Genomic DNA, 26,535 nt, shown 5'->3' with positions numbered 1-26,535 from the left:
CAATGTTGGTTCAATATTGTAAGATGGACGCCTTCTCTTATTTAGCCAATATATGTCTATTTAACAGTATAGGTATAATATTGTGTCAATATTAGACTAATATCGTTATTACATTGTTAAATATTGGCCAATGCATTTACAATGTAAATCTAATATTATACAATTATTATCGTGCAATATGTACATTTATTCCATGGCCAATATTAGCTTTACGTTGGACAATGTCGTCCAATGCATTTTTAATATAACCAATATTTAGCCAATGTTTAGCCAATGCACTATGCTACTAGGGATATTTCTTAGTCAGTGAAATGATCTGTACAGCATCTGTACGGATCATTTTTAGGCTAAATATTTTTTGAACGTGTATCTAAGACAAAGTTAAACATAAAAATTGACTATAAAACAGGCTTTAGTGTGCACTCGGTGCACACTAGCGCAAGCAATCGAATTCGCAATTAGAAAATTGAATAGCTGAAGAATCCTTGAAGAATATCAGCCACAGTGAATTCGTCTTGGAGTATTCGTTGTTGAGAAGTTCATTTATGCTGCATGTAACTTCCCCGATCATTCTCATTGTATTCCTCTAGGAATTTCCAATGCCTGTTCCACACCCAGGGATGATCCTACTTGTGGCTCATCCGAGTGGGTAAATAAATGGATCGTCGTATCGAGACGTTTATGGACTTCGGTGCCACTTCTACACAAGAAGACGGTTAAAAATCATAGTGAAATAATACAAAAACCATACTTACAATTAGTATGATAGTCACACTAAAATGTCCGTGTGAACATCTCCACTCGGACGAGCCACAAGTAGGGTCGTCCCTAGGCGTAGAACGGACGTAAAGAATTGCAATTCAGAAAGGTAGAAAGCTTGAAGAATACTTGGCGAATTCGCTGTGCTGTGGGAAGGGACTGTGCCTCGGCTCTTTAAAAATAGCCGGTTCCCCGCGAATAACGAAGCGCCGTCGAATGTGGGACGCCGAGTTCTAGTGCTACCCCCTCGCCCGCAACCTTGGAACTGTACTTCCCCCTGACTCACGAGCCTACGACAAGGGGGATGGCGTGATTCATCGCTCGCGATTGCACGCCGCGCGCGCGCCGGCCAGTGGCTCTGGTTTATTTTCCTTTTATTATTCGCGTACGCGTGTAACTGTAACGCGTTACGATTACGGTTACTCCGGCGAAGGACACGATAAATCGATGTCGACGTGTTTCGTATTGTCCGCCCGACCTTATCATCGCGTCGCCATCGAGCAGCGCGAGAGCGAAGCGCGTGAGCTTCGCTCTAATTCGCGCACTCGCCGGTAACGCCAATCCCTGTTTTATCTTCGAAGTGAGTTCTTCGCGCACTTATGGCCTAGTTTTTCATCTCAGACACGGCCTCACGCTATACAAGTCTGGAAACTCAAGCAAACTTTGGCGGTGGGGGGTATGCCAAACTTTAAGCCACTTTTAGTGCACGATCTTGTCACCAGCGTGTCGCTGTTATCGCAAAGTGCTAAAAAAAAGAGTGAAAACATAACCGTTAAACTCAACGCTAGTGCATGGCTCAGTGTACATTACAACTTGAATTGTCCCGAATAGTCTATAATGATGAATTCCTGCGTAGTCCTAAATTGCAAAACGGGTAATAAACTTTCAAGACAAAGTTTACAGGCTACCTTACGCTGGCCGATGGCAGCGACACACAGCGCGAACTAATTTTGGCTTGGAAACTGGCACACCCCCACCACCGGAGTTTCCAGGCCTGTACGTAAGACCGTGATTTTAGATAATAATATAGAAAAAGATGGAGAGTCGACTGACCTCTGGTTAACAGTTAACAGAAAATGAAAGACCGGGCCTATCAGCGACAAGTTGTGAATCTGAGAGTCAATTGTGTATCTTACAACATAATGAAAGTGCTGCAAGTGAGCGGCTGTCCCCTTAGAAAGAAACGAGCATTTTTACTATTTTGTAAGATACACAATTGAGCTTCTACACGGAAAGAAAATGACGTATCAACAAGATCAGTGTAATTGAAATAAAATCACAAATACGAAGTAACAAAGGATATAAGAGCCAAGACAGTGATACAGGGCGAGACTCGCTCGCCCAGGAACGCTTCTTCCGGAGTTTCCCGGAGATTTTCACGATACGCGGCGACTTTGGCTAAATTCCGGCCAATTTAATGCACGACTAATGTCTGCCATCAATGCGGATTAACTTTAATCTCGTTTTAGCATACTTTCTTTTTCTAGTTCTAAGAAACTCCTGGCGTCTTCGAATGCTCGCGGGGAATTATCTCGCGTGGACGGATGGACGATTCGAGAGCGCATCGATTGAATGTCGTCGAATTACAATCTCGCAGCTCGATGGATCTGAGCGGCAATTGAGGTTGAACGTTCCAACCACAGACTTCTGTACAGCACTAGACCGCTACCTTCGAGCTGAAAAGTGAGGCAAGAGTTCCGCCATATCTTGTGAGGTAAAACAAAGTAGTATAAAGTAGTATACGTGCATCACACATAGAGGAAAGTCCCCTATTATGCGACAGACTCCTAATATGATCTGTTTGTTCCACCGCGAGTTTATTGCCCTTGGAGTGAAATCCGTTTAGTGGAAAATTGATCGTTAGATCGTGCAACCGTTGCGAAAAAAGATTGGCGATTGACTTTGGACATTGAAAACCTGCTATCTCGTATTAGAATCCTATTTCATAATAGGGGACTTTCATCTACAACTTCATTTACCTAATTAGACATAGTGGAAACTCTTGCCTCACTTTTCAGCTCGAAGGTAGCAGTCTAGCAGTATATAGAAGTGGTTCCAAAACGCTCGAAGCGTCCGGACGAGCGGGAAGAACTTATTTGCGGCGATATGTTTGCATTAGCATTTTTCGAAGATTTCGTAATCGCCTCTCCTCCCCCCCTCCCCCCCTCTCTCTCTCTCGCCGGCGAGTGACGCCGCGTTAATTTACATTCGCGGAAGTCGGCGGGGTCGCGTGTATTTGACTTCTGGCACGAGCAATACTTTTTCCACGCGATCGTTATCGCTGCGTAATTGAGCAGGTGACGATTACTTTTTTCTAACGGCTCTTTTTTTTGACCAGTACTCTCCAGCGTGACTGCTCCGGCTGAATGATAGCACGCTGACGCGCGCTGGATAATCATAAGGGCGGAGCGCGGCGCGCGCGAATCCAGATGCGAAATTTTATCGCGGCAATTAAGCGTCCGATAACGAAATCAATAGCGGCCGTTATTTCCCGCCCGAATCCGAATCCGTGGAGGGGACCGGCTGGAGGACACGGCCGATCATCCGGAGAGGCGAGAGCCGCGCTTTTTTTTCCCCCGGAGAAAATCAACATCCGCGCGCGTCCGACGGCAGGGTACAAATTCCTCGCGCGCTGCCGACGAGAGAAAAAGTTCACCTCGGGGAGTCGTTGAGCGACCGGCATTATACCGTGTGCATATACATATGCGCAGGAGAGACGTTCGCGCGTCGTTTGGTCAAGGTAAGGATTTCATAACTCCGTCGCCGCGGCGGCGTCCGCTCGTCAAGGAGCGCGATTCAGTGCGCGGCACGACCGGCATCGGGAAGACGAGCCGTTCCGGGCCAGAGCTCGAAGAAAAAAAAGAAAGAAAAAGACCGCCGAAAGGGGCGGAAAACGCTCCACGAACGGAGCCGTCGGTTTCCCGAGAGTGTTTCTGTTCTACTCAAATCTGTTTTCACGCCGTGCGGAGAGCGTTCTTCAGTTTTGAAAAGTCTCGTCCGTCTCGTCCGATTTAGCTTGTTCGCGCGTCGCTTAAAATCGCCCACGCGAACGAGGACGCGGCGGGCACCGCGCAAGGGATGATCCCTCAATCGGCTTCCCGAGCAGGTCCTCCTCCTGAGTAAGTAGCTGACCGAGAGATTCCAGGAAGCCGATCGGCGCCGCGCGCCCGAAATCGCGCTCCGACTCGCTCGCGATTCGCTCCAACGCGCTAACGAGAAATGGTTATTAAATTGCAAATCGTCCATATCCGCCTCCGCGGGCCGCCTTATGCGTCACGGCGTTCACCACCGTAGTGCATGGAGTCGGCGCGGATATCTGCGGGAATAATCCGTTCTCTCTATCTCGCCAGCCACACACGAAAGCGATGATGTTTCTTTGCAGTTACTCCGGCACGCTGATTTCCATTGCCGTTATTATTAATAAATTACGCGGGGAACAGTAATTGTGATTGACGTCATTAAATGCATAACATGCCTGCAGTTGTTTGTATCTCCTCTTTTGTCTCAGCTAACGTCGCGCGTTCGAGTCCGCGCATTGTCGACGAGATTCGAAATAAGTTCCTTTGTAAGTGCTCGCGCGAGTTCTATGCCGGTTCGGAGAAGCGTGTCGTGCGCCTTCGCGGAAATTCCCTCTCGTCACAAGCCGCGTATCGTGCACCGCGAGTCAACAAAGTTCAAAGTTGGCGAGAAATTGGAAGTCGATCGATAAAGATATACCTTCGGCCGTTCCAGCCTGTTGGAGTGTCGATTTGCATACAATTGATTATGAATAAGGTATTGCATCTAACTTCGCGTTACAACGGTAAGTGCATATGTATATACACTAGGAATCACCGATGTCCTCCCACACGAATTTGTGTATATACGTGTTCTACGAATGTTCTTCTGGAGTGCATATATTTTTAATTTCAGTATATTCCAATCGAATATTCTATAAATATATTACAATTAGATTATTACAATTAGAAATCGTATATTCCTAACAAAGAAGAACGTTTTTAAAATATTCGCCGAGAGTGTCTTTGGAATATTCGTTCAGAATAACTTTTTAATATTCATCGAGTTTATGTATTGCACATTGTTTATTGTGCGATACACTTGTCTTATGCAAAAGGCAGTGAAACCAGTGATCATACCGTATATAACCGACACGCTATATTCGATCGATTATTTTATTCACATTCGAAAAAGATTTGTAGTAGTGCCAGTCGAAGTGTTCCACGAACATAAGACAAATGTATAAGAATGACCTATTGAATATTCCGAATATTATGATTAAGCAGTTGATCGATCATGCCTGGCGATGTGTTTTTTAAACAGAAAATTTATTGCGAAAAATATTACCTCAGCCAGGGTTTGAACCTGGACCTGCCTTCGCTCTAGGCGGGCGTCTCAACCAATTCGATCACCGAGGCATAGACATTTCTGACCATGACCGAGCATGGAAAATGTATGTGTGTTCTACCTGTGCCTAATTTCATACAGGAAGGCATCAGTGATTCCTCGTGTAGCAATAATCGACGCTCCAGCGATGGTTCGAGTAGCTTTTTGTAAATAAATCAGGGTTGGGAAAGTTACTCTGTAAATTACAGTTACAGTTTTTTTTCGCTAAAAATTTAACTGGTTGCAGCTATTTAAAAAATAACGAATCGTTACTTTGCAGTTACTTATAAATCCAATATTGCATCAATTTTATTACATTGTTAAATATTGGCCAATGCACTTCCAATATAAGTCTAACATTATGTAATTATTATCGTGCAATATTTACATTTATTCCACGGCCAATATTGGCTTTACGTTGAACAATATCGGCCAATGCATTTCTAATATGACCAACATTGGAGCAAAGTTTAGCCAATGCACTCTGCTACTAGGGACGCTACACGGTTAAAAATTATTTCAAGAGGTACTTAAGACGATTCTTGAATATCGCGAGACACGGTTAGTGTCTCGCGCCAAGTATAAGCGTAGCTAGAACCGCGCGCGCGAGACCGACCCGTGTGTGCAGTTTACGCGAGTACGCGAGTTGACGGGTCCTCAGATTTTCGGATCTCAACAACGGCCGATCCAACGAATAAGAATCTTGTTAATGGGCCTTAGCGTGCGCTCAGCGCGCACTAGTGCAAGCGACCGAATTCGCTATATTAGTTTAAATTGTCTCTCTTTTTCCAAGGGAGCAGTCGTGCACCGTGACGTTCGTCGCGCCGTTTGCGGGTTGCCGCCGCTGGTCGCGGGGCAGGCGTGAAGTGAGGCGCAGGACGGTAAGGTGAGGCGGTGTGCCAGTCTAATCGTCCCGACGTCACGGCATCGTGTTCGCGTTTTTGCTTTTTTTTCGGGGGGTAGCGATTGGGACCGCCGATGCGCCGCGGCGTGCAATGATCTCGCACTCGCGGGCGTCCGCCGATCGATGCCACGCGCGTCCGTCCGGCAGCGGGTCGAGATGCGAGTGGGCGTAAGGTCGCCGCCGGGCCCAACGGGATTGCTGTGCGCCGCAGATAACCTAGAAGGACGGATGGCGATGTCGTCGCGTCGGCGGTGCGCGACCGTGTCGTAAGAGAGCCGTCCGTGTCGCGCGAGGGGGTGTCGTCATGAGTCGCGCGTGCCGTTCGACAGCGACGTGGAACTATCGGCTCGGCGGGATCGCCGATCGCGCGGGACTCGCTTCGCGCGGTTTATAGGTTATCCCTGGCTCGCCCGGAGGGTGACGATTCGTCGTCGTCGCGCGTCTATGTGTCGTTCCGCCGATCCGTCATGCATCTCGCGGGGATCGAGCAGCCTGAACCCTCACCGTCAATAGCTACCTTCTGTCGCGGTTCGGAGGTAATGGCTTTTCCCCTCGAGTGCCGTTATAAAGTCAGTTTCCCCTCACTTCGGTCGGAACGCAGGGAATGTGTGATAACAGCTGCGCTGCCGCAGTTGTGTGCGAGATGCCTCGTCACTGAGATAACGAGTGTTAGACGTGCAGGGCCTTCCGTTGAATCTTTGTGAAGTTTCTTACGCATTTATTTATTCTTTCACGCGCACTCATGTTTCTTATTTGCGAAAGGTTTGATTTGTACCTGACACGTGGAACCTTTGTTGCAGCAGTACGAAAGAACAGGAGTGATTGTATCCTGGAAGAGCTACTGAGCCGTAGCGGAAGTAACAAAATGTGCTTGTGACTGAACACAGACCTTTTACATCGGGAGAAAATAATGCTTAGAACTATCATATATCTTTGTATAACCTGACTGTATCGACAATGCAAGCCAAGAAACGCTATCTATTATTGTTTGTAACATGCGCGTTTCTTGGTTACTGCTACTTCGGCGGATACCGTTTAAAAAGCGAAAAGTGGACAGGCAGATCTCAGTTGCCTTACGAGCGATTGCCTTCATATTTAAGTCTAAACGAAGAGTTCTATGACAAAGATTTAAAGACATCCAGCGGGGCATTGGCTATGTCTCAGCGTACACGGCATTGCCGCATGGAGACCTGCTTCGACTTCACCAGGTGCAAGCAAGGTTTCACCGTGTACGTCTACCCAGTCGAGGATGTGATAAGTCCACTATACCAAAAAATATTAAACGTTATCACCGAGTCGAGATATTACACGTCGGACCCAGCACGGGCATGTATATTTGTCTTAGCCCTGGATACGTTAGATAGAGATCCCTTGTCCACTGAATTTGTACACAATCTTCCCTCGAAACTGTTACACCTGCCATATTGGAATAACGGAAGGAATCATCTGATATTTAACTTATATTCTGGTACGTGGCCCGATTATGTGGAAGAGTCGCTTGCCTTCGACGTGGGTTACGCCATACTCGCCAAGGCCAGCATGTCCATCTTTAAACACAGACGCGACTTCGACGTGTCGATACCTCTCTTTGGCAAACAACATCCGGAACGCGGCGGAGAGCCCGGCCAGGCGTTGGAGAACAATTTTCCCAATAACAAAAAGTACGTGGCGGCTTTCAAGGGGAAGCGTTACGTACACGGCATTGGATCCGAGACCAGAAATGCTCTCTATCATCTGCACAATGGTAAAGATTTGGTATTCGTTACGACCTGCCGTCACGGGAAGGCCTGGAGGGAATTGCAGGACGAACACTGTCAGCAAGATAATCAGGAGTACGATACGTAAGTGGCAACGATGCCGGGATCGTTTGAATCGCACACGGACGTCCAAGTACAATCGCTCACCTTTCTCATTTTGCAGATACGACTATGAAATTCTATTAATGAATGCTACATTTTGTCTGGTTCCGCGAGGACGGCGATTAGGTAGCTTTCGATTTCTGGAAGCCCTGAGGTCAGGATGCATCCCAGTTATTTTGAGCAACGGTTGGGCTCTTCCCTTTCACGAGCGTATCGATTGGACTCAAGCTGTAATATTTTCCGACGAGAGACTATTACTCCAAGTAAGTCGAGACGCAAACGTGTATTTTTAATTGAAATGTCTACTACATTTTAAAGCGGATGACTAAAGTTCCATGAAACTTTGCAGATTCCAGACATATTACGATCTGTGTCCAATGTACAAATTCTTAAATTGCGACAGCAAACACAATTTTTATGGGAGAGATATTTCTCTTCTATCGAAAAAATTGTATTCACCGTGTTCGAGGTAATGGTCGATTGCAACTTGTTAGAGCTCCATTTTTCGTCTTTCGTTGATCGTAATTATTAATCTAGAATATTCGCGAGCGTTTGCCGTGGGAGGGCGCGCGGGAACGAATCGTCTGGAATACCAGTCCTGGAGCACTAGCGATTTTGCCACAGTTTGCCGACAGCCAGCAGGAACTTCCCTTTTCGAACAGCAATCCTGGTAACACTTTCACTGCCATAATTTATTCTCAATTGGGATCCACCGCCGTACTTTATCGTTTACTTAGGAGTCTCGCGAAAAGCAAGTACCTAGATAAGGTAAGAGTCCGTTCATCGCTCGTTTATCATTGTTTCTCCCTTGCTGTGAATTCTGCGAAATCCGCATCATGTTGCAACGCATTATCTTCTTCAAGATAATACTTATGTGGAACTCGGACATTCCGGTGCCAAGGAAACCACGCTGGCAGGGCATCAGAGCGTCAATCCACGTTGTCGCGGTTGACGGTATATCTCAACGTTTTTATCCTCATCCGTTAATCAAAACTAGTGCCATATTGTCGCTCGACGAGGACGCCACTCTAAATACCGACGAGATTGACTTCGCTTTTACGGTCTGGCGGTCATTTCCCGATCGAATAGTAGGGTATCCAGCGAGGTCTCACTATTGGGATGACTCAAAGGTAGGCATTATGCCGCCCGCGTTAAATGACTTCCGTCCAGTCCGCGGCTGTTTCGTAATCGAGCCAATCTGCTTTTTTTTGTGTTCGCAGCGTTCCTGGGGTTACACCAGCAAGTGGACAAATGACTACAGTATCATTCTCACCGGTGCCGCTTTTTATCACCGCTACTATAATACTCTGTATACCGAGTTATTGAGCTCGACTCTCCACAAGACCGTGGAGCAGTCGCAGAACTGCGAGGATATACTCATGAATTTCCTGGTGAGTCACGTAACTCGAAGGCCACCTATCAAAGTGACGCAGCGCAAGCTGTACAAAGATACCGCGGTAGCTGGGATTAGGTAGGTATCGCCGGTATGTGCTCTCGTTGAGCTCACACGTATGTTTATCGTTTATTGCATCGCTGACGTTGGATTTTAGATCGCCGTGGAACGACCCGGATCATTTTATACAGCGGCAAACCTGCATGAATACATTTGTCGCTGTCTTCGGGTATATGCCACTGCTGCGATCTAACATGCGGCTGGACCCCGTTCTGTTCAAAGATCCCGTGAGCAATTTGCGCAAGAAGTATAGGCAAATTGAACTAGTTAGTAATTAGAATTGTACACATTGCTCGATTACGCGTGACTATTTAATTCTTCAAGCGCGCCGGATGACGCGAAAACTCCGCGTACGCTATTAGATCTATTCCTTTTAGCGCACTTATCTTTTTTGCACTTGACGGTGAAAATAGGATCGTAAGAGAGATACATATACGTGCGGAGTTTTCGACAAAAAGGTTTGTCGGGGAATTGTGGGCGAGTGCAATAAGTATAAGTATAGCTAAAAAACAGATCTACCGTTGCTTGCCGTACGAGTGTGCATGCACAGATGTACGGGGGACATTTGCGCGTTTGCGTGCTACGCCATATTAGACTATCGGTGTTGTCGGGCAGCAAATCAAAGTCCGTTATTCAGCAAGGACGCATGGCGCAGGATAGCCCTGCGATTTATTTGCGAGTAATTTTGTACAAATTGTAGAATCGTAACGACGCCGTTTCTATTTGACGATGTCTCGCGCAGCTGTCGCTGCGTCAGCATTTAATTGATGTACATACAAATCGTTTCGTAATTATTAATGAAAAAAGAACCCAAGTTGTTTAAGAAAGACATTTGGATTTTTCACGTACTGGCCATTGAAATCGTTTGTGCGGTTTAGTAAAAAGGGAGAAGGAAAAATCAAATCTTTTTGTGACGATTATTCTGCAGATAAAGAGGGCAGACAAAGAGGGAGCAGAAAGATATCGCGTTTTGTATGTATAACGATATTTTTAATCATAAAGATTTGCGAATGTTTTTTCTATTTGAATAAATGTATTTCACGTAATTCCTCTTAGATTTCGGGATACGTAAGAAATCCGTAAAGTTTTAGCAGACTTCGTCAAGTGCTTTGATAATGACGCGAAAGTCGACGTTTGTATTGCGGGGCGAGGTGCAAGCAAGATCTGTTTATATTTAAAACAATTGTAAAGATGTTAGGGTTTAATGCGATCATTGATATCGATCATTCTTAGTATCCAATAATTTTAATGTGGTATGATTTTAAGCGTCGCCTTACTAACCCTCCCTCCCCCCGTCCTTTCCCCCCTTCTCCCCGTTTTAAAATATATACTTCGTATACTTGAAGTTGATTAAAATTTTCATGTCCGACGAGACTCTGTCAATTTATCTAATCGTACACAATTTGTGTGCATACTGTGTGCGTATGCATCGTTAACTCTGTAATCCCCTTCTACCGATCGCATTGGTTTCGCGCGTCCAATATTATCCAGCATATTCGAATATACTGCCGAGTTCTCAGGAGCATGCTTGGAAAGAAGGAAAACGAGAGAGAAATTTTCTTTGTCAAGGCGTCGCAACAATATCTAGTCGTTTACACCGATATACGTTGTTACACGATGAGAGAAATGACATTGTAATCCCTCGGTTAGATGGATTGCGCAATAATGTGGCATCTGCATGCGTCTCAAAGACGGAAAGCTATTTGTACATGTGATATGTTCTTTTCTCTACTGTACGTTCCGTAATTACTCGAGAGGAGTGTCGAGGAAGCGCTATCATTTTTATGCATATTAATATTTCTGCAACTTGAGGAGGCGCGCGTATGCGTTAGAATCAAAAGCGGCCGCGGGTCAACTGAAGCTCTCGTTCCGGGATTTCGTATTGCCATTAATTTCCGGCGGTCATACGTCTACTTTGCGATCGTCCTTGAGTTGCGTCGATTGATCAATGTAAATTAGTATCTGGGTGTATATAGAAACTGGTAGGATAATCACTATCTTTTCGATTGCTCGGCGAACAATCCTAATCAAATATGTTCCGATCGTTGCCGGCCACTGGAAGCAAACATAATCTTCGTACAAAGAGAACAAGTTCTACGCAGTGGCCGTAGATATTTTGATTCTAATTCCGATACGAAGCGATGATTCCGATCTGTTAAACATTTTCCATGTAATCGTATTGCGGAAAAAGAAATAATGTAAGGTAATAAGATATAGCGTTAGTCATTTTATATGGGGAAAAAAAATAAACTGTTTTGTACAAAATGCCGCTCTGGCAGTAACATTATTTCTATTGCCGTTCGATAGTAAGTAGATCCTGCGATTGTATAGATCTGAAATTTACTACTTTATAAATTCGATTTATCTCTCGAGACGCGGAAATAAAAAATAGTACTAACTTTTATTTACGCCGCAACGAAGTAACTATAATATTTCGTACTGCAATTATTTCATCATTGTAACGTCGTAATTGAAGCTTCGGGCTTTACATTGATCACAATCGTCAATTAATTTTAATTACGATTGTCATTAATCCGCGGGTTTCTTCCACGAGGGAGGATGCCATTCCCGAAAGACTCACTCGCGCGAGAATCCCACGGGAATTTCACCTCGCCAAGCGTGTCATCCCCCTCGTCGCGCAACCCTCGCCTCCCACCTTAGGGCAGAGTAGAGAAACTGCGAGACGCGGTGAGAGGCCGCGTTAACAATGACGGTGAGAAAAGCTCGGGGCGACGCGAATTTCGAGCGGCCGGCGTCCACCACCCTCCCCCCTCGCCCCCCCCTCCCCATCAACCCGGTGATCGCGAACGTCCACCGAGGTGGTGGGCAATGCGCGCGCGGTGGTGGGTATACAGCACCAAGGCTCCCTTCTTTGTTGGCCGCTCCGCTAGAAAGGTGACTATGCCACGAAGACAGGCGGTATCGTGCACGCCTCGCGTACATACCCGCAGTCACCTTTCTCTCCTCGTGACCGTAGCACACGCTCTGCCGACGTCCATGGCGCACTCGCGGCTCTGAACAACAGCGCCTGCACTGCTGCCCGCGGCTCCCGTAGGCTCGCTCGCCGGCGCGCTCGTCGGAGGGTAAAGAGAGGAAGAGGAAAACGCGCGGGGATTTCCGGAGTGACGGTCGACCCCGCGAGGTCAGTTGGATCCCGAGGGCACGAGCGAGTTTCGAATCCCCGCGCCGGTCTCGCCCTCCCTTCGGCGCGCTCGGGGTGTGTGAGGGTCCGCGCGCGGAAAGGCAGAGGATAACGGCCGCGCGAGATCGCCCCCTTCGTCCTTGGACACCGGCACCGCGTCGTGATTCCCGCGCCAGCGGCCAACGGAGGGAAGATGATAATCGTGAGCAGCGTGCTGCTGATCCTGGCGGTCGTGTCGAGAGTGGGTGAGTGAGTCCGGCTCATTAATCGACCTTTCGCGCGCGTTTCTCCTCCTCCTCCCCTTCGCGGCGACCAATTTCACCGTCCGCGGTTGAATGTGTCACACCTCTTGTTCCCCTCTTTCAACGTAATCTTCGATATTAAAAACGTGAGTGTCGCTTATGCCCGTTTCTGCCAACGCAGTTTAACCTTCATCTCGGTTCAACTTGCCTCGTACCTTTTTCTAGTTTTACAAATGAGAAAGAGATTCGAAGTAATTGAAACAGAGATTAAAGTTAAACTGCGTTGGTGGAAACGGGCGTCGATCTTTCCCTTACGCGATCTTCGATGTTACAAATGTAACGCTGAGCGCGGTTCTTCGTTTTGTTCTCGACCTACGATCGCACGGAAGTCACCCGTCGACATCCGTCGAGGTGAATCTTACGCGAGGGAGAATCTACCGTAAGAATTCTGTATTAAAAGCGTGAGGGGTTTGGTGGAAGAGCGACTTAAGTCGATCAAGTTATTTTTTCACGTACTACAAAAGCTGACATAACAGATTTACAGTTGTATGCAACAGACCAATATTTATAAAACGTGCACTTGGAATCTTATAGTTTGGCCAGGAAATATATTTTCCAAACTTCGAATGAATACTGCAATTTTTATGAAAACATTACAAATATTTGATGAATATTTTCCGATTATTGTGCGCCGTCTGGGCAAGTCGACCCAGGTCGTTCCTCCACCGAACTCCTCAATTAAACGAACGTAACGAGATTCCAAGTATCGCAGATATCGACCGGACGGAGAACCGATCGCGCGACAGGACGATTTATCGAGTTCGGAGTCCTCTTTCTTTTTTTTTCCACTTCTGTTTCGAGAGAGTCCGCCGCGCGGGAAAGGCTAGCGGCGGTAGAGCTCGGGCTCCGTGTGGCAGCCGCTAGCTGGAATCGCATGCTCGCTCGCTCGTATTAGCTGCGAAAATGTCAGTTTACGTAATGTCCGCGCCGTTGGATAACTGGCACACGCGGAAATCGCGAGCTAACGCGCGCCCGCCGATCCCCCGGGGTGCGCCCGAGGGTAGCGCGCTGTATTCTCGAAAAGCGCGATCGCTTCCCATCGCGCCTCGGTTGACAGGAATGCCGGCCGAGACGCACGAGCGCACTTTTCTTTACGCGTACGTGCCGTCACGAACGCGTGTCTCTCGGGCCGTGCTAATAAACGTCGCGCGGTTTCGTCACTTGGGGCAAAACTCGACTTGGGATAAATCTCTACGTGAAATCGAGGTATTGGCGTGAAATTAATGAATTTCATTTCAATTTTGAACAGTCGCGCATCGACTGCGTAACGAGAATTTGAGCGATTGTCTGCACGGAGAGAATGTTCTCTTAAAACTTATCCTGAAAATCGTGGCACAACGTGGCGTTTCGGTTAGACATGTCGAAATCGAGAAAAACTATCGAATATGAATATATTCGCCAACTTAGAAAGTACCGTAGCTAACATCGAATGAACAGTCACATATATCGAATAAGCGACATTTTTTATAAAAACTTTTGTTATGCTCTTATGGAAAAAAAACACTCAAGTTTTGAGTGTTAACACGTAAGGGTGGTTCCTTTTCCTTTTTTTATAATGAAAAGTGTAGGAAAGATCATTTGATATGCACATCAAGTAGAGAGGTCTAGCAAATCAGCCAATAGGTCTATTCGGTTTCGAAGTACCAATGGCGCGAGGTTCTATTTTAGTGCAGATAGGTGCAGATGAGTGGCACGTTTATAGGTCGCAACGATAAACAGGGATATCAAACACAGCCAATCGCATAAAGCCATCCCGAACCGCGTCGCGATTGGACGATTTCCTTATTGTATATACAAATGTGCAAGTTTCTCTGCACAATTAAACTTACCGATCGCTTTTTAAGAATATTCATTTTTACTTAAGTTGTTCAAAAGCATTCGTGCGATATTTAATTCGTGGTTTTTCAATTCGATATTTTCATATCGAGGTTGAAGGAGACATCGAATAATCGATAACGTCTCTAGTTTCGATAAATTTTATTCGAGTCTTTTGAAATTTTACCATACATTTCACTAGTAATTATACATTTTACTAGTAAAATGTATGGTAAGATTTCAAAAGATTCTCATAAAGTTCTTCAAAATGCCATGTTGACCCACGTGATTTTTAGGATGAATTTTAAGAGAAAATTCTCTCCGCGTGTGTTATGTAAAATATACAAATTCACGTGGGAAGACATCAGTGATTCCCAGTGTGCATTTATCGTCGTTTCCTCCAGCATCTTATCTCTTTTGTTTTGAATTTTTAAATCTTTAATGGTTTTATTACGTTTATAAAAAATACTTTTTCCAATAAATATTTTTGTCGCTTAAGACAAATGTAACCAAACGGATCTCTGTGCACAGAGAGGCGACATTTCTCGAGTGGGATATCAGTTAATCGAGGTACTAATAAACGCGCTCTCGAACTCACGTTGCGGCGATTGGGGAAAAAGTAGTACGAGCAAATCATTGTAATTATCTCGTTTATGAGATTTGCGATATCCCGAGTCTGCGGGACGAGCCTCGTGCGTGTGCCGCTTCGTTTATGTGTCGTGTGAGCAATTAAACGCGCGTTTACATAATACGTAATTATCCCGCGAGAGACTCCTCTTCCCCGGGAAGCGACGTTTCCCGCGGCCCACGATCTAACATTCCCAAATGCAGGAATCTCCCGCGGGCGGTTCTGCACGCTCGTCTCCTTCGGTCCGGGAGGGAGGCCGGGGGCTTTTGCAATCCGGTAGCACGGTAGGTCGGTTTCGCATGCGAAACGACCGATTTGCGAAACCTCGCCGCGGCAGTGGCCGAGCTTGGATGGAAACCGCGCCGGCGAACATTTCGTCGAAAAACCTTGCGAAACCCTGGCGAGTCTGTCAGGAAACTCGTGGTGTATTCGGGGAAAATTTTGTCACCGGGAGCCGGCCGGCTCGGCTTTATTGAGGCGAAATGTCAATCAAAAAGTATCGATCGAGTGGGGAAATTGATCGGCTGCTGGCTGATTCGTAGCTGCAAGGGACACGAAGCTTCGGGCTCGCGAGACAACGGCAGCTGCGAAATTACACTAAACAATCGTGCGTGTCGGTCCGGTGGTTGATTTACGGCCTCGATTGCTCAGCAATTATTTGTTTATGTACAGATATAAAGTTTATTACGCGATAAGCGGTTACAAATTGACAAAACAATTAGGAGGCTCTCGAGTAGTAAAACGGCTGCCTGAAGCAGCCGATTAGCGCGCTGGCTGCTAGCAAATCCGCTTATGCCTGTCGATTTGGTTTACGTAACAACATTACAAGTGCCGGCTACCGAGAGTATCGCCGGAGATACTCTCGCGGTGAAGGCTTATCCCGGGCCGCATCTTCGCCCGCGCGTTTCCCAGAGAATCGCGGGCCGCGCGGTCCCGATCAACGTAATCGAGTGAGACTCCTCGCGGGCGTTTCTCGGGCGACAGGATCGACGAAAGCGGTTACGATTTTGCGAAATCCGAAAGTGACCATCGCACCGCGGCGGTCGTGATCCGCTCGCCGCGCGTATCTGCCCGGATCGGATCCATCGCGACGTGGACCCGGTTAGAGGAGAACGCTTTAACGGCATTGTTGCTGCATTTCGGTTAACGCGGCGCGGTTCTCGGCGTTGGAAATGGTCCCTTTGCGAAATCCACCCGGAGGTGCTCGGTTGCAGCCGTGTACGCCGCGGCCGCCGGCGGGCGTTCGGCGACGGGAAGGGGACGCAATCAGAAATCTGTTCCCATCGGTTAACGAGACGGCGGGCGACCGGGGACGAGGGGAGACCCGGGGGAAGCCGTCTCGTCTCGCAAGAGAGACGCGTATCCGCCGCCGCCGCGCGCGAGAGATCGCGCCACGTCGAGATGCGAGATAATGAGAAAGAAGAAATTTCGATCTCGCGCGGGATCCGCGCGCAATCGATCGCCGCGATCGAGTCTCGGCCGCCGCGTTCGCGGACGCGTCGGTTTCCCCGGCTGTCCTAAATCCCGCCGCTGTAGATTACGGAATTGACGATTAATTGCGCCGGCGAACGCCGGCCTTTTTCTCGCGCGCGAACAATTCTGATCCGCGCGCCTGAGAGCAGAGAGATCGAGAAGCGGGACTGTCGCGAGCCGCGAAGAAATCGATTGAACTAGTCATTTCAGATTCGACCTTTCCGCGTTACTCGTGGTTTCTTTTTTTTTTTCTTTTCGGCAAGAAGACGCCTCGCTTATGGAAATAGCAGCCGACCACGTGCTGACGAGTATTCAAATTATGTAGCGGAGGGCGCGGTGGCCGCGATGTTATCTCTCCTAGTAAATCATCGATTAATTGACATGCTAGCTGAATTCACGTAACAGTATCCGTAAACGGTGACTTCGCGATGCGTAAAGACGAGTTGCACAAATACCGCGTGGTGACGCCATCTCATTTACATTGTCAATTCTGTTAGAATAAAATATTTGGCGAAGGTCAGTAACTTTTCGATCGAAACGCGTCCAAGGCACTGCCAGTTCACGGCTACCTGTATTTATTTTTAGATTGTCATATTATCCCGATTAATATTTGGATTGTAATTGAAAGATAATCTTAATCCTCGCTTTTACACGGAGAGAATTTTTTCCTAGAGTTTACCTTGAAGATCGTGTAATTGTGGGACAATATAGCATTATGGAAAATCTTATGAGACATTTTATTAGTAGCATGTATGGTAATTACAGAAAACCCAGATAAAGTCTTTTAAAATGCCATATTGTCCCACGATTACATAATTTTCAGGGTCAAATTTTAAGAGAAAATCTCTCCGTGGAGATTTTAAATTTTCGAATGGTTTGGATTCTGATTTTTAGTTGTAGAAAATTAAATTGGAATAATTCGCACGTCTACTCACTGTCCCCACTCTCAATCAAATCGACGTTACTTAATGGAAATTGTGATTCTTTTTCCAAAAATGTAAATCTCCAAATTCCAATTAAACCCACACGTAACATTACATAAATTAGAAGCCAAATATTTTGTTTTCTCTAGTACTCATATTTTTCGCTCATTTACATATATTGTAGTGCAATTACTTAAGAGAGATTCATCGTAAAATTTTTTTAAACTCATAAAGTTCTTGGAAATGCCGCGTTGTCCCACGATTACACAATTTCCAGGGTCAAATTATAAGAGAAAAATCTCTCCGTGTGGATTTAAAATTTTCGAACGGTTTAGATTCTAATTTCTAGTCGTAGAAATTCAAATTGGCCAAAAATGTAAATCTCCCAATTCCAATTGAACTCATACGTAACATGGCTTAAATTAGAAGCCAAATATTTTTGTTTTCTCTAGTATTCCTTAGTTTTCGCTCATTTGCGTATATTTTACAATTACTTAAAAGAGATTTATCGTAAAACCGCGTGCGATTAACGGCGCGTAGCGGTAAGATTAGATAATGTCCCGTAATAATCTTTTGTCAACCACCTCAATAGTCTGAAATACGTGACGAAATCACGCAAACGTTACATATTACCATTAGAGGGATAGAGGCGTGTGCGTGTACGTAAGAGAGGCGGACACGGTTCGGCGTGTAGGCGGGCCGCCTCGCGATACCGTCGGCTCGCATCAGCGAAGTAATTTAGCAGCCGGAATGCAGTTTACGCCCCATGATTTACACGTCGCCGGGGATATCACGGCGCCAAGGGCTCGCGCTCAGCCGTTCTCGGAGGTGCCTGGCGTTATCCTTTCTAAAAGTCGTGAGTTACGGCCCGCGGCCCGCGAAGCAACGCGAGGACACGGTATCGTATCCTCGAACCATGCTCGATTCTTTTGTTTAAGGATTGCGAAAGGTGTATTTCAAATTACGGCTTTTCTCCTCCGCAGACGAACGAGAATTTTTTTAGATTTTACCATACATTCTACTGGTAAAAAATTATACATCTGATCAGTAAAGTGTACGGTAAAATTTCAGCAAACTTATGAAATTCTTCGAAATGCCACGTTGTCCCACGATTACATAATTTTCAGGATAAATTTTAAGAAACAAATTATCTCCGTGTACTAGGGTCCTAGCACAGTGCATTGACCAAACATCGGTTAAACATTGGCCCAATACAAACGAATATTGGGCCAATGTTTAACCGATGCACCGTGCTACTAGGGTCTCCAGAGTTCGACGGGCAGACCCAGCGAGAAATGATTCGTCGTTCGATGTCGAAACGACGTCGAATCGGCATTGACACCTTCAACTTGATGATCGACGTAAATCGTCGATCGATGTCGAAACGATGTCAAATTGACGTCGATCATCAAGTTGAAGGTGTCGATGCCGATTCGACATCGTTGCGACATCGATCGACGAATCATTTCTCACCGGGGTGAGTCTCGGCTGCTGCGAGCTCGCCGCTCGTGCAAAACCGCCGGCAAATAAAATCGATATAATTTACGCAATCGATCGATCCGTAAACGCGTACGCGCCCGCCGCACGCGCGCGCACATAAATCACCGCTGTTCGAGCTGGTTAAATTTACGTCCTCTGACGCGGGGCACCACGCGCGGTCCCCGGAACGTGGGCCACGACGGGAGGGAACTGTGATCGGGCCCAGCGCAATAAAATCGATAACCTCCGAGTCCCACGGAGACTCGTAATCCCGTCTCGGTGCGTTGAGCACACGCACACGTTACGCCGCGCGTAGCCGCGCTCGACAACCGCCTCTCTCGGCTATTATCCTTTCTCCAGGATCCCGAGAGCACCCGCGCAGCTACGCAATTATCGGGAGAATTTACTGGCGGCATACGTACCTTGAATTACGGACAACCCTCGGCCGTTTCGCCCGTCGACACGTAAAAACCATCACATTCCCAACTGCGTTCGCGCTCAAGTGGAAATATATCCCGCGACTCGGAACGAGAAAGGGAAATAAGCGGCTTACTCCCCAGGTCGTGTCCCTCGAACGTAAGCTCCCCGCATAAGTACGCGCGGCACATGCGGTGGAAAGGGAGAGATCTATGTCGATCCTGAAGAGGAGAAATTCCGATTTGGCTACAATTATCTCACTGTGGCTCTTTCCCTTCGCTGAGAAAAATGTCCGATTAAGTATAAGCGGATAATCCAATTGCATAATAACAAACGGATTTATCCGATTGAATTGCACGTCCGATGAAAAGTGATCGGTTTTTCAATCAAGTTTCATCGCTAATTGCATTTTATCCGATAAATTTCATCGGATGTATCCATAATTTATCAAACGTCGCATCTTAGTTTAATTCACGCTTGTCTCTTTCTAACAGCCCCCTCAAGGCCTAGTGTCCACGACGCCTATAACTTGGCCCAGGTTCTAGTTTCGAGAAATGTGTAGCCAATCAACTTGCAGCTATTCCATAACAGCTCCCGCCATAAAAGATTTCTCGGTACTAGAACTTGGACCAAGTTCTAGCATCGTGGACACAGGCCTTTAGAAAGAACTAAGGAATGAGTTGAGCTGAGATGAAAGAAGTTAGGCGGCGTTGGTGAAACCGGACTTTAATTGGTTTGTCCGACGGAAATTTTTCTCAGTGCTGAAAAAATCATCTGGGATTCACGATAATCTCAAGACTGTCTTAAGGTAGTCCAGTGTCCACTTTTCAATGTAGATTAACTCGGTTTAACTCGCCTTTCATCTCTTCCCAAGTCTTAGGGCTGGAAGGAGATAGAAAGTAAGTTAAATCGAGATTAACGTTAATCCGCGTCGACGAAAGCGGACGTAAACGTGTTATTGTATAATCAAAGGGTTTATAGCATAATAATGTAACAAGGCATGAAAAGTGCCGTTAATAACGATCGCTAATTTCGCGCGTGCGGTGGAAATTATTAGAAAATTATCGCTAACAACGGATTGCGCAAAAGAGATTCGAACGAGCGGGAGGACGAGACCTAACCGCTCCCCGTGTCTCCGCGCGCGAGTCCTCGCATTCTCCGTTTTACCGCTCTCACAGATTTTTACTCCGCGCTGAAAATGTGCCCCGTTCCATTACCCTGCGCCCAGGATTCCATCAGCACCCACGCGAGCGGCCGCGCCGCGTCGCAATTACCGAGGAAATTTACCGCGAGCGCGAATGTGTATCTCAGGTTCCCGCGGTCGCATGGGCGTTTAGCCCGGGAATACGACGCTGGACACGGCTTATCGAGCACGAGCCTGTAATATTCGCAAGGCACGATATTTCCCCCCTCGGTATCTAACGGACACACCCTCGCTTGCGCCAGACAGGGAGATATTATAGCCTCAATGAATTTCTCGGCGGACATCCCCAACTCGGGCGTCAATTTTTCACGATAAAGTTTCTACCCCGAAGAATCTCGGTTTCCGCTGGCTTCGAAGAGGCTTTTCGGAAAGCGTGGGGCCCAGAGAAGCGAGGCGTCCATCTCCCATATTCACTGCTAAATTCGTAGTGACTCAGCGAGCCGAACTTGGCGCAATGAGTAGTCGCCACTGCTCCTCCTCGATACGTTGTTACTTTGGGCTATCATGTGTGGTGAAATTTGTTATTAAAGAGTTTCCAATACCGTCTCTTCAGATGCGGTGAACGCTAAAGTGATGTTATTGGGTTCTGCTCAGTTTCGTCTTGCCGTACACCCGGAAAAAAGTTTCTTTGAAATGAAAGAAATTTCCTTTGACCTTGCTAGACTTTTATTTAATTTTGAAGAAATGATTTCTTTACATTAACCAAAATTTAATTTGATTAAGACTGGAATTTCTCAGAGAATTCATATCTACGAGTATTTCGTCAAATCTAGCAAATGTGGAAGTAAATTAAAATTGAGTAGATTCGAGGAAACGTCATTTCAACGTATCCCATTTGTTTAATTTAACTGAATCTTTTATCTGGGTGTACCTGACTCGAGCGAGTATACTTTCAAACCAACGACAAACAAATTCTAAATAATTATATTTACATTACGTTTCGCGACTCGAGTGTTCCCGCTATTCTTTTTAATTTCACGTCTATCTTAGCGCGACGTTAGATCTCGCAAAAACTCTCTATTTTGACACAAATTGTAGTTGAAAAATAACTACATTTTTTATTAAAAATCATTTTATGTGCTCTTTTAACTCCCTGGTTTAACTAAATCAAACCACGTATTGAGTAGGGACAGTGGCGACCACTTTATTGAGTTAAATCTAACAGTGATCCTTACACGAAAATTGGTAATCTCCTGCGTTTAGATAATTTATAGGCATAGAATCGGTTCTCTATGGCTTAATCGTCAGAGCTCAATTGCCTATCCGTTTTCTGCTCTATTAGGTGGTAGTATATTAAATTAGCAATCACAGAGATGAGCCGCGGCAAATCGATGACGCAACGATGCGATGATTGCGCAGAAATGGACTGCACTGCAGAATTAAGTTATAGAATCTCTCTCTCTCTTCCTTTCTTCTTCTCCGCGGCCGGTACTCTGCGTCGAGAAAATGGATATACGTGGCGAGGAAAAATAAGGATCTCCGCGGCGCGGCGGCGCGTTTCATCCAATCTTTATCCGTTTATGTCGCTGAAAGCACTCCTCGGTTATTATTACCCTTCTCCGGGGATTCCATCGGTAAACGCACGCGCCTATACACGCGTTGCAATTACCGGGTGAATTTACCGCGGGGTGCGCACGTACATTATGCCACAGGCATCTCCTTTGTTGTGTTCTCGGTCTATTCCGTAAATGCGGCGCATAAAATCGAACGGTCGGCAGATAAAGAGATCGTAATTCAATGCTTCTTTCTAGCTCAACTCCCTAGTGCTATTATTAAAGTTTCGCATAAAGAAACGTTTAAATGAAGCAGTTTTGCGGAAAATCTGTAAATAGTAGTAGACCAACGAAAATCAGCGCGAATAAAACAAAGTAAATGTGAAATGTTTAAACGATGCAGTTTTGCGGCAAATTTACAAATAGAAATAGACGAACAAACAGAAAGTTTATAAATGCTCGAGTGAAGCGGTTTTGCCCAGAAAATCGGCTCGAACCAACGCCAAACAAATTCTAAATAATTATATTTATAATAGACGTTTCCGACTCGAGTGTTCCGCCAATTATTTTTTTAAATAAGTAGCTAAACAGGCTCGTGTTTTTGTAAAATCGCAAAGAAAAAGGCCAGTAATATAACGAGCCACTAAAAGATTAAAATATATAGTTATCGTATGTTCAACCAAAAAGACTAAAGAAACTTTACGTAAATTCCGCGACGTACAAAAATTAAATAGAAACTAAATCGTCATATTTAAAATGATATCTTTTTTAAATTTCGCGTCTGACGTCCCTTAGCGCGGCGTTCGATCGCGCAGGCTCGCACGTATCGGCACCCAGGGTGGCCTTTCTCCCCACGCGTCGCAATTAGAGGATTTACCGCGAGCGCCATACGCGTCGCCTATTATGTTTCTTCTGCGACGTTTGCGCTATCGGCCGCCGTCGGTTTCGCCCCGCCGGCAATTACCCGGAGGATTTACCGTAGCCAATGCACCGATATCGGTTCCTCCGCTCGCCCGTCCATTATCCTTGGCCGGCGACTGGCCGGCCACTTCCCACCCCGCCGACGCCGCGACGACGGGAAACATTCGCGGTATGCGAAGGAGAAAATATAAAGTCGCGCGTTATAGCCGCGCGCTCGTGAAAATCCGACGACGTTCACGAGCTCGATAAAAATCGCGCGATATCCGCGTCGCGGGCGCGTCGCGCGCGCCATTAGCGTTTCAAAGGGGGGAAATTCCAGAAAAATGTTATTGTTTAAAGATCCTATTATCTCGCGGGACTGCGGCAAAACGTTACGACACCGTAATTGTTTCTCTTTCGCGCGTTAATGAACATATTATGTCGGTATTATTGTCGGCAGTTAGCGAAAGATTTTATTTATCTGGGTCATGAGAAACCGAAGTACCATCTGCGTCTCTTTTCGTTCCCCTCATTTTCCACCCGCCCGCCCCGCGCTCTCTTTTCGTAGACACTTTTGCGCGTAATGGGACGAATAAAAGGATTGTTTATAGCTCGCCACGGGACCGTCGTGTGCAATTTTTAGTGAGGCAATGAATGATGGCGTACCGATAACGTATTAACGCCCATTACGAGTGTGTTGCGAATACGTAGATAATCAATCGTTCTTTGCCGGTATTGTACGAAAGTGGCCGCTCCGAGGCGATATACTTCCCTGCCCACATCGTAAACTATTCGGAACGATCGTTACTCTCTGGGAAACGGCTAATTGTTAATACCGAATGTGGTAATAACGCGAGTTGCGCGGTCGTTATCCTTAAGAGTTTACAATGCCCGATACGCGAGCACAGGCCCCTGCGGCTCTCAGGTTCTTGCAGGCGAAATAATGTAACTCTCTCTCTCTCTCTCTCTCTCTCTATCTATCTATCTACGCGCCGTACATATCGGGTTGGACCGATTCTTGGCGTCAAACGCTATCATTCGCGATCTGAATGCACGGAGAGTACGTGACGAAAATCGGGCGGAAACAGTCCGGCGATGTGAATAGGAACGCTGAAATCGATTTCTACCTCGATAAAATGGAATTCCTCTCCGACGAGTGCACAAAAGCGATATAAACATTCATGGCTTTTTTTTTCCTAACGGGAAATCACCGTCGTTGGAGCGGAGAGACATTTCCGTCGGGGTCGGACGAGGCGTTTTAACCGGAGGCCTTGAGGAGAGGACGCGTTGCGTCCGAAAATTTTTTCTATCGTAACGGGTCTCGCTCTTTTTGCCGTGAGGTCCTCGTGAAAGACCGTGTCGGGCGGACGCTGTAAATTAATTGAAAACGCGTAGATCATCTCGCGAACACGTGCGAGACCGTGTTTGTCCGACGTGCGTACCGTGCCAACCGTGTTTTCATTTACCATAAATTAGACGGACGCGCGAGAAGGAGAGAGAGAGAGAGAGATATGCGCGAGTTGCTCTCTCGTTAAAAGCCGGAGCCCCTACTTGGGGAGGGTTAGTGTCGAGGAGAGTTTACTGCCCTCGACAGTAAACGACCCTCACGTAGACTCCTCGTGTCGTAGGTCAGGAATCCTTTTGCAGCAGGGCCCGCCGCCTACGCTCGCAGCCGGCACTCGGCGACGTAATGATTTAATGCCCGACCATCGTGATCTTGCGCGCCGTTAAACGGTGGGATCTGCCTGGGAACGAATCAAGCTTTCGATCTTTAAAAGCGCCAGCGAGGGGAGCGAGGTATTATTTATAATTACGCAAGCTCGTCTCAGTATATTTAATTGCATAACGTTTTCTTGCACTCTATTTTTTTTCTCTCTCAATACCACGAGTTCTTCGGAGCATATAAATTGCGTAAAATATGTCTGTTTTGAAATAGGAAAAGGAATATTCCGCTCGTGCAAAAGAACGCGCTCGAATGATGGACGGAGGGAATTTTCTCTTAAAATTTATCCCGAAAAAATTTTGTACCCGTGGGACAACACGATATTTGAAGAACTTTGAGTTTTTTTAATTTTACTACATGCATTTTACGATAAATCTCTCTTAAGAAATTATACTGAAATATATGTAAATGAGCGAAAAATATGAATACTAGAGAAAACAAAAGTATTTTGCTTCTAATTTATGCAATGTCACGTATGAGTTAAATTGGAATTTGGAAATTTACACTTTTGGAAAAAGGATCACGATTGCCATTAAGTCGATTTGATTGAGGGAGGGGACAGTGAGTAGAGACGTGCGAATTATTTCAATTTGGATTTCTACGACTAAAAATCAGAATCTAAACCATTCGAAAATTAAAAATCTACACGGAGAGATTTTCTGTTAAAACTTGACCCTGAAAATTGTGTAATCGTGGGACAATATGGCATTTTAAAGAATTATCTGCAATTTTACCATACATTTTATTAGTAATTATACGTAGTATACATTTCACTAGTAAAATGTGTGGCAAAATTTCCGAAAACTCTTATAAAGTTCTTCCAAATGCCATGTTGTCCCATGATTATACGATTTTCAGGGTAAATTTCAAAAGAATAAAAGGGAGATTTGAAGGTAGCGGTACAGTTTTAAAGATTTTTTAATGTAATTTTTAACTAATATATACATTTCCTTGAAAAGGACCACAATCCGGATGATCGAAACATTGGAATAAATTGTTAAAATAAACCACCCAGCCAGTATAAAGTCGTTAAACAATTTTTCTTCCTGTTGTTAATCAATTACTGACTACAATAATATTCTTCTGGGTTTTTCAAAATTTACACTTCATGATTGTGACGGAAGAGTTTCAGGTGCCCCGCGTAGCGTGTTGATACGATACGTCGAATCGATCTTATTCCTCTTTTACCATCGCATGAAATTTCCGTAGACATTTAATTTCGCGTGCGCTCTGCGAATAAAAATGCTACCTCAAGAATGCAGCGTAGTTTCATCCACATTCCCCACTGCCCTCAAAACCACGGTGCATCGAGAAACGAGGTTTCACACTCTCCTTCGACGGAGGCTCCTCGCCTCCTTTGCATACTTCTGCCGGTCGAAGCGAAATTATGATATATGCTTATTTTCTACGCTTGCCAAATGCACATTAAAGCGTCTAACTGCACGGGCAGAAAATGACAAGGAGGCTATGCCGGCGCATCCTACTCAAGATTCAATATAGACGGTACGCAAAACAATTGCGATACGATATATTTCAACTCTTTTACCATGACGGATCTGAAATTTTACTCTCACGTACGATAATGCACGCATTATTACGTTAGACGTTAGGATCAATAATAATTATGGCAGATACACTTGTGTGAACTTATTACACACACACACACACACACACACAC

At 45.9% G+C, this 26,535-nt stretch overlaps 3 protein-coding genes across 6 annotated transcripts in view; 2 read left to right on the top strand and 1 right to left on the bottom strand.

Moving 5' to 3' along the window:
• Window positions 1-415: 415 nt before the first annotated feature.
• On the bottom strand, window positions 416-4,295 carry LOC105564308. Its single transcript, XM_012016592.1, has 4 exons — window positions 4,235-4,295; window positions 1,422-1,504; window positions 774-1,291; window positions 416-700 (listed from the first exon to the last, which is right to left on the bottom strand). The coding sequence occupies exons 1-4, from the start codon at window positions 4,293-4,295 to the stop codon at window positions 574-576; spliced, it is 789 nt and encodes a 262-aa protein (XP_011871982.1). The 3' UTR covers window positions 416-573.
• On the top strand, window positions 2,210-11,627 carry LOC105564271 (exostosin-1). Of its 3 annotated transcripts, XM_012016528.1 has the most exons (9): window positions 2,210-2,473; window positions 2,778-3,499; window positions 6,850-7,887; window positions 7,967-8,168; window positions 8,255-8,374; window positions 8,443-8,673; window positions 8,769-9,035; window positions 9,126-9,376; window positions 9,456-11,627. In XM_012016528.1, the coding sequence occupies exons 3-9, from the start codon at window positions 7,004-7,006 to the stop codon at window positions 9,634-9,636; spliced, it is 2,136 nt and encodes a 711-aa protein (XP_011871918.1). In that variant the 5' UTR covers window positions 2,210-2,473; window positions 2,778-3,499; window positions 6,850-7,003; the 3' UTR covers window positions 9,637-11,627. The 3 variants fall into 3 exon arrangements, with proteins under 3 accessions (XP_011871918.1, XP_011871919.1, XP_011871917.1); XM_012016529.1 differs by lacking the exons at window positions 2,210-2,473; window positions 2,778-3,499 and adding an exon at window positions 3,528-3,878; XM_012016527.1 differs by lacking the exons at window positions 2,210-2,473; window positions 2,778-3,499 and adding an exon at window positions 6,040-6,582.
• Window positions 11,628-12,261: 634 nt separating this feature from the next.
• Window positions 12,262-26,535, top strand: part of LOC105564270 — a 71,414-nt gene continuing 57,140 nt past the window's right edge. For both annotated transcript variants that reach the window (XM_012016525.1, XM_012016526.1), the window contains exon 1: window positions 12,262-12,745. In XM_012016525.1, the coding sequence (XP_011871915.1) occupies window positions 12,694-12,745 (52 nt within the window). In that variant the 5' untranslated portion in view covers window positions 12,262-12,693. The remainder of the gene's footprint in view (window positions 12,746-26,535) is intronic.

The sequence above is a fragment of the Vollenhovia emeryi genome, unplaced genomic scaffold (assembly GCF_000949405.1).
Source record: "Vollenhovia emeryi isolate VEMERY1.0 unplaced genomic scaffold, V.emery_V1.0 DF939167.1, whole genome shotgun sequence".
Taxonomy (NCBI): Eukaryota; Metazoa; Arthropoda; class Insecta; order Hymenoptera; family Formicidae; genus Vollenhovia; species Vollenhovia emeryi.
This window is presented reverse-complemented; position numbering and strand designations above follow the sequence as displayed.

Coding starts and splice junctions, on each gene's coding strand:
- LOC105564271 (XM_012016528.1), top strand. CDS start 7,004: ATGCAAGCCAAGAAACGCTATCTATTATTGTTTGTAACATGCGCGTTT. Junction 8,169..8,254: donor ACGAGAGACTATTACTCCAA/GTAAGTCGAGAC, acceptor GAAACTTTGCAG/ATTCCAGACATATTACGATC. Junction 9,036..9,125: donor ACTATTGGGATGACTCAAAG/GTAGGCATTATG, acceptor TTGTGTTCGCAG/CGTTCCTGGGGTTACACCAG.
- LOC105564308 (XM_012016592.1), bottom strand. CDS start 4,295: ATGCGCGGACTCGAACGCGCGACGTTAGCTGAGACAAAAGAGGAGATA. Junction 1,292..1,421: donor GCATACCCCCCACCGCCAAA/GTTTGCTTGAGT, acceptor TGCGCGAATTAG/AGCGAAGCTCACGCGCTTCG. Junction 701..773: donor GTTCACACGGACATTTTAGT/GTGACTATCATA, acceptor CTTCTTGTGTAG/AAGTGGCACCGAAGTCCATA.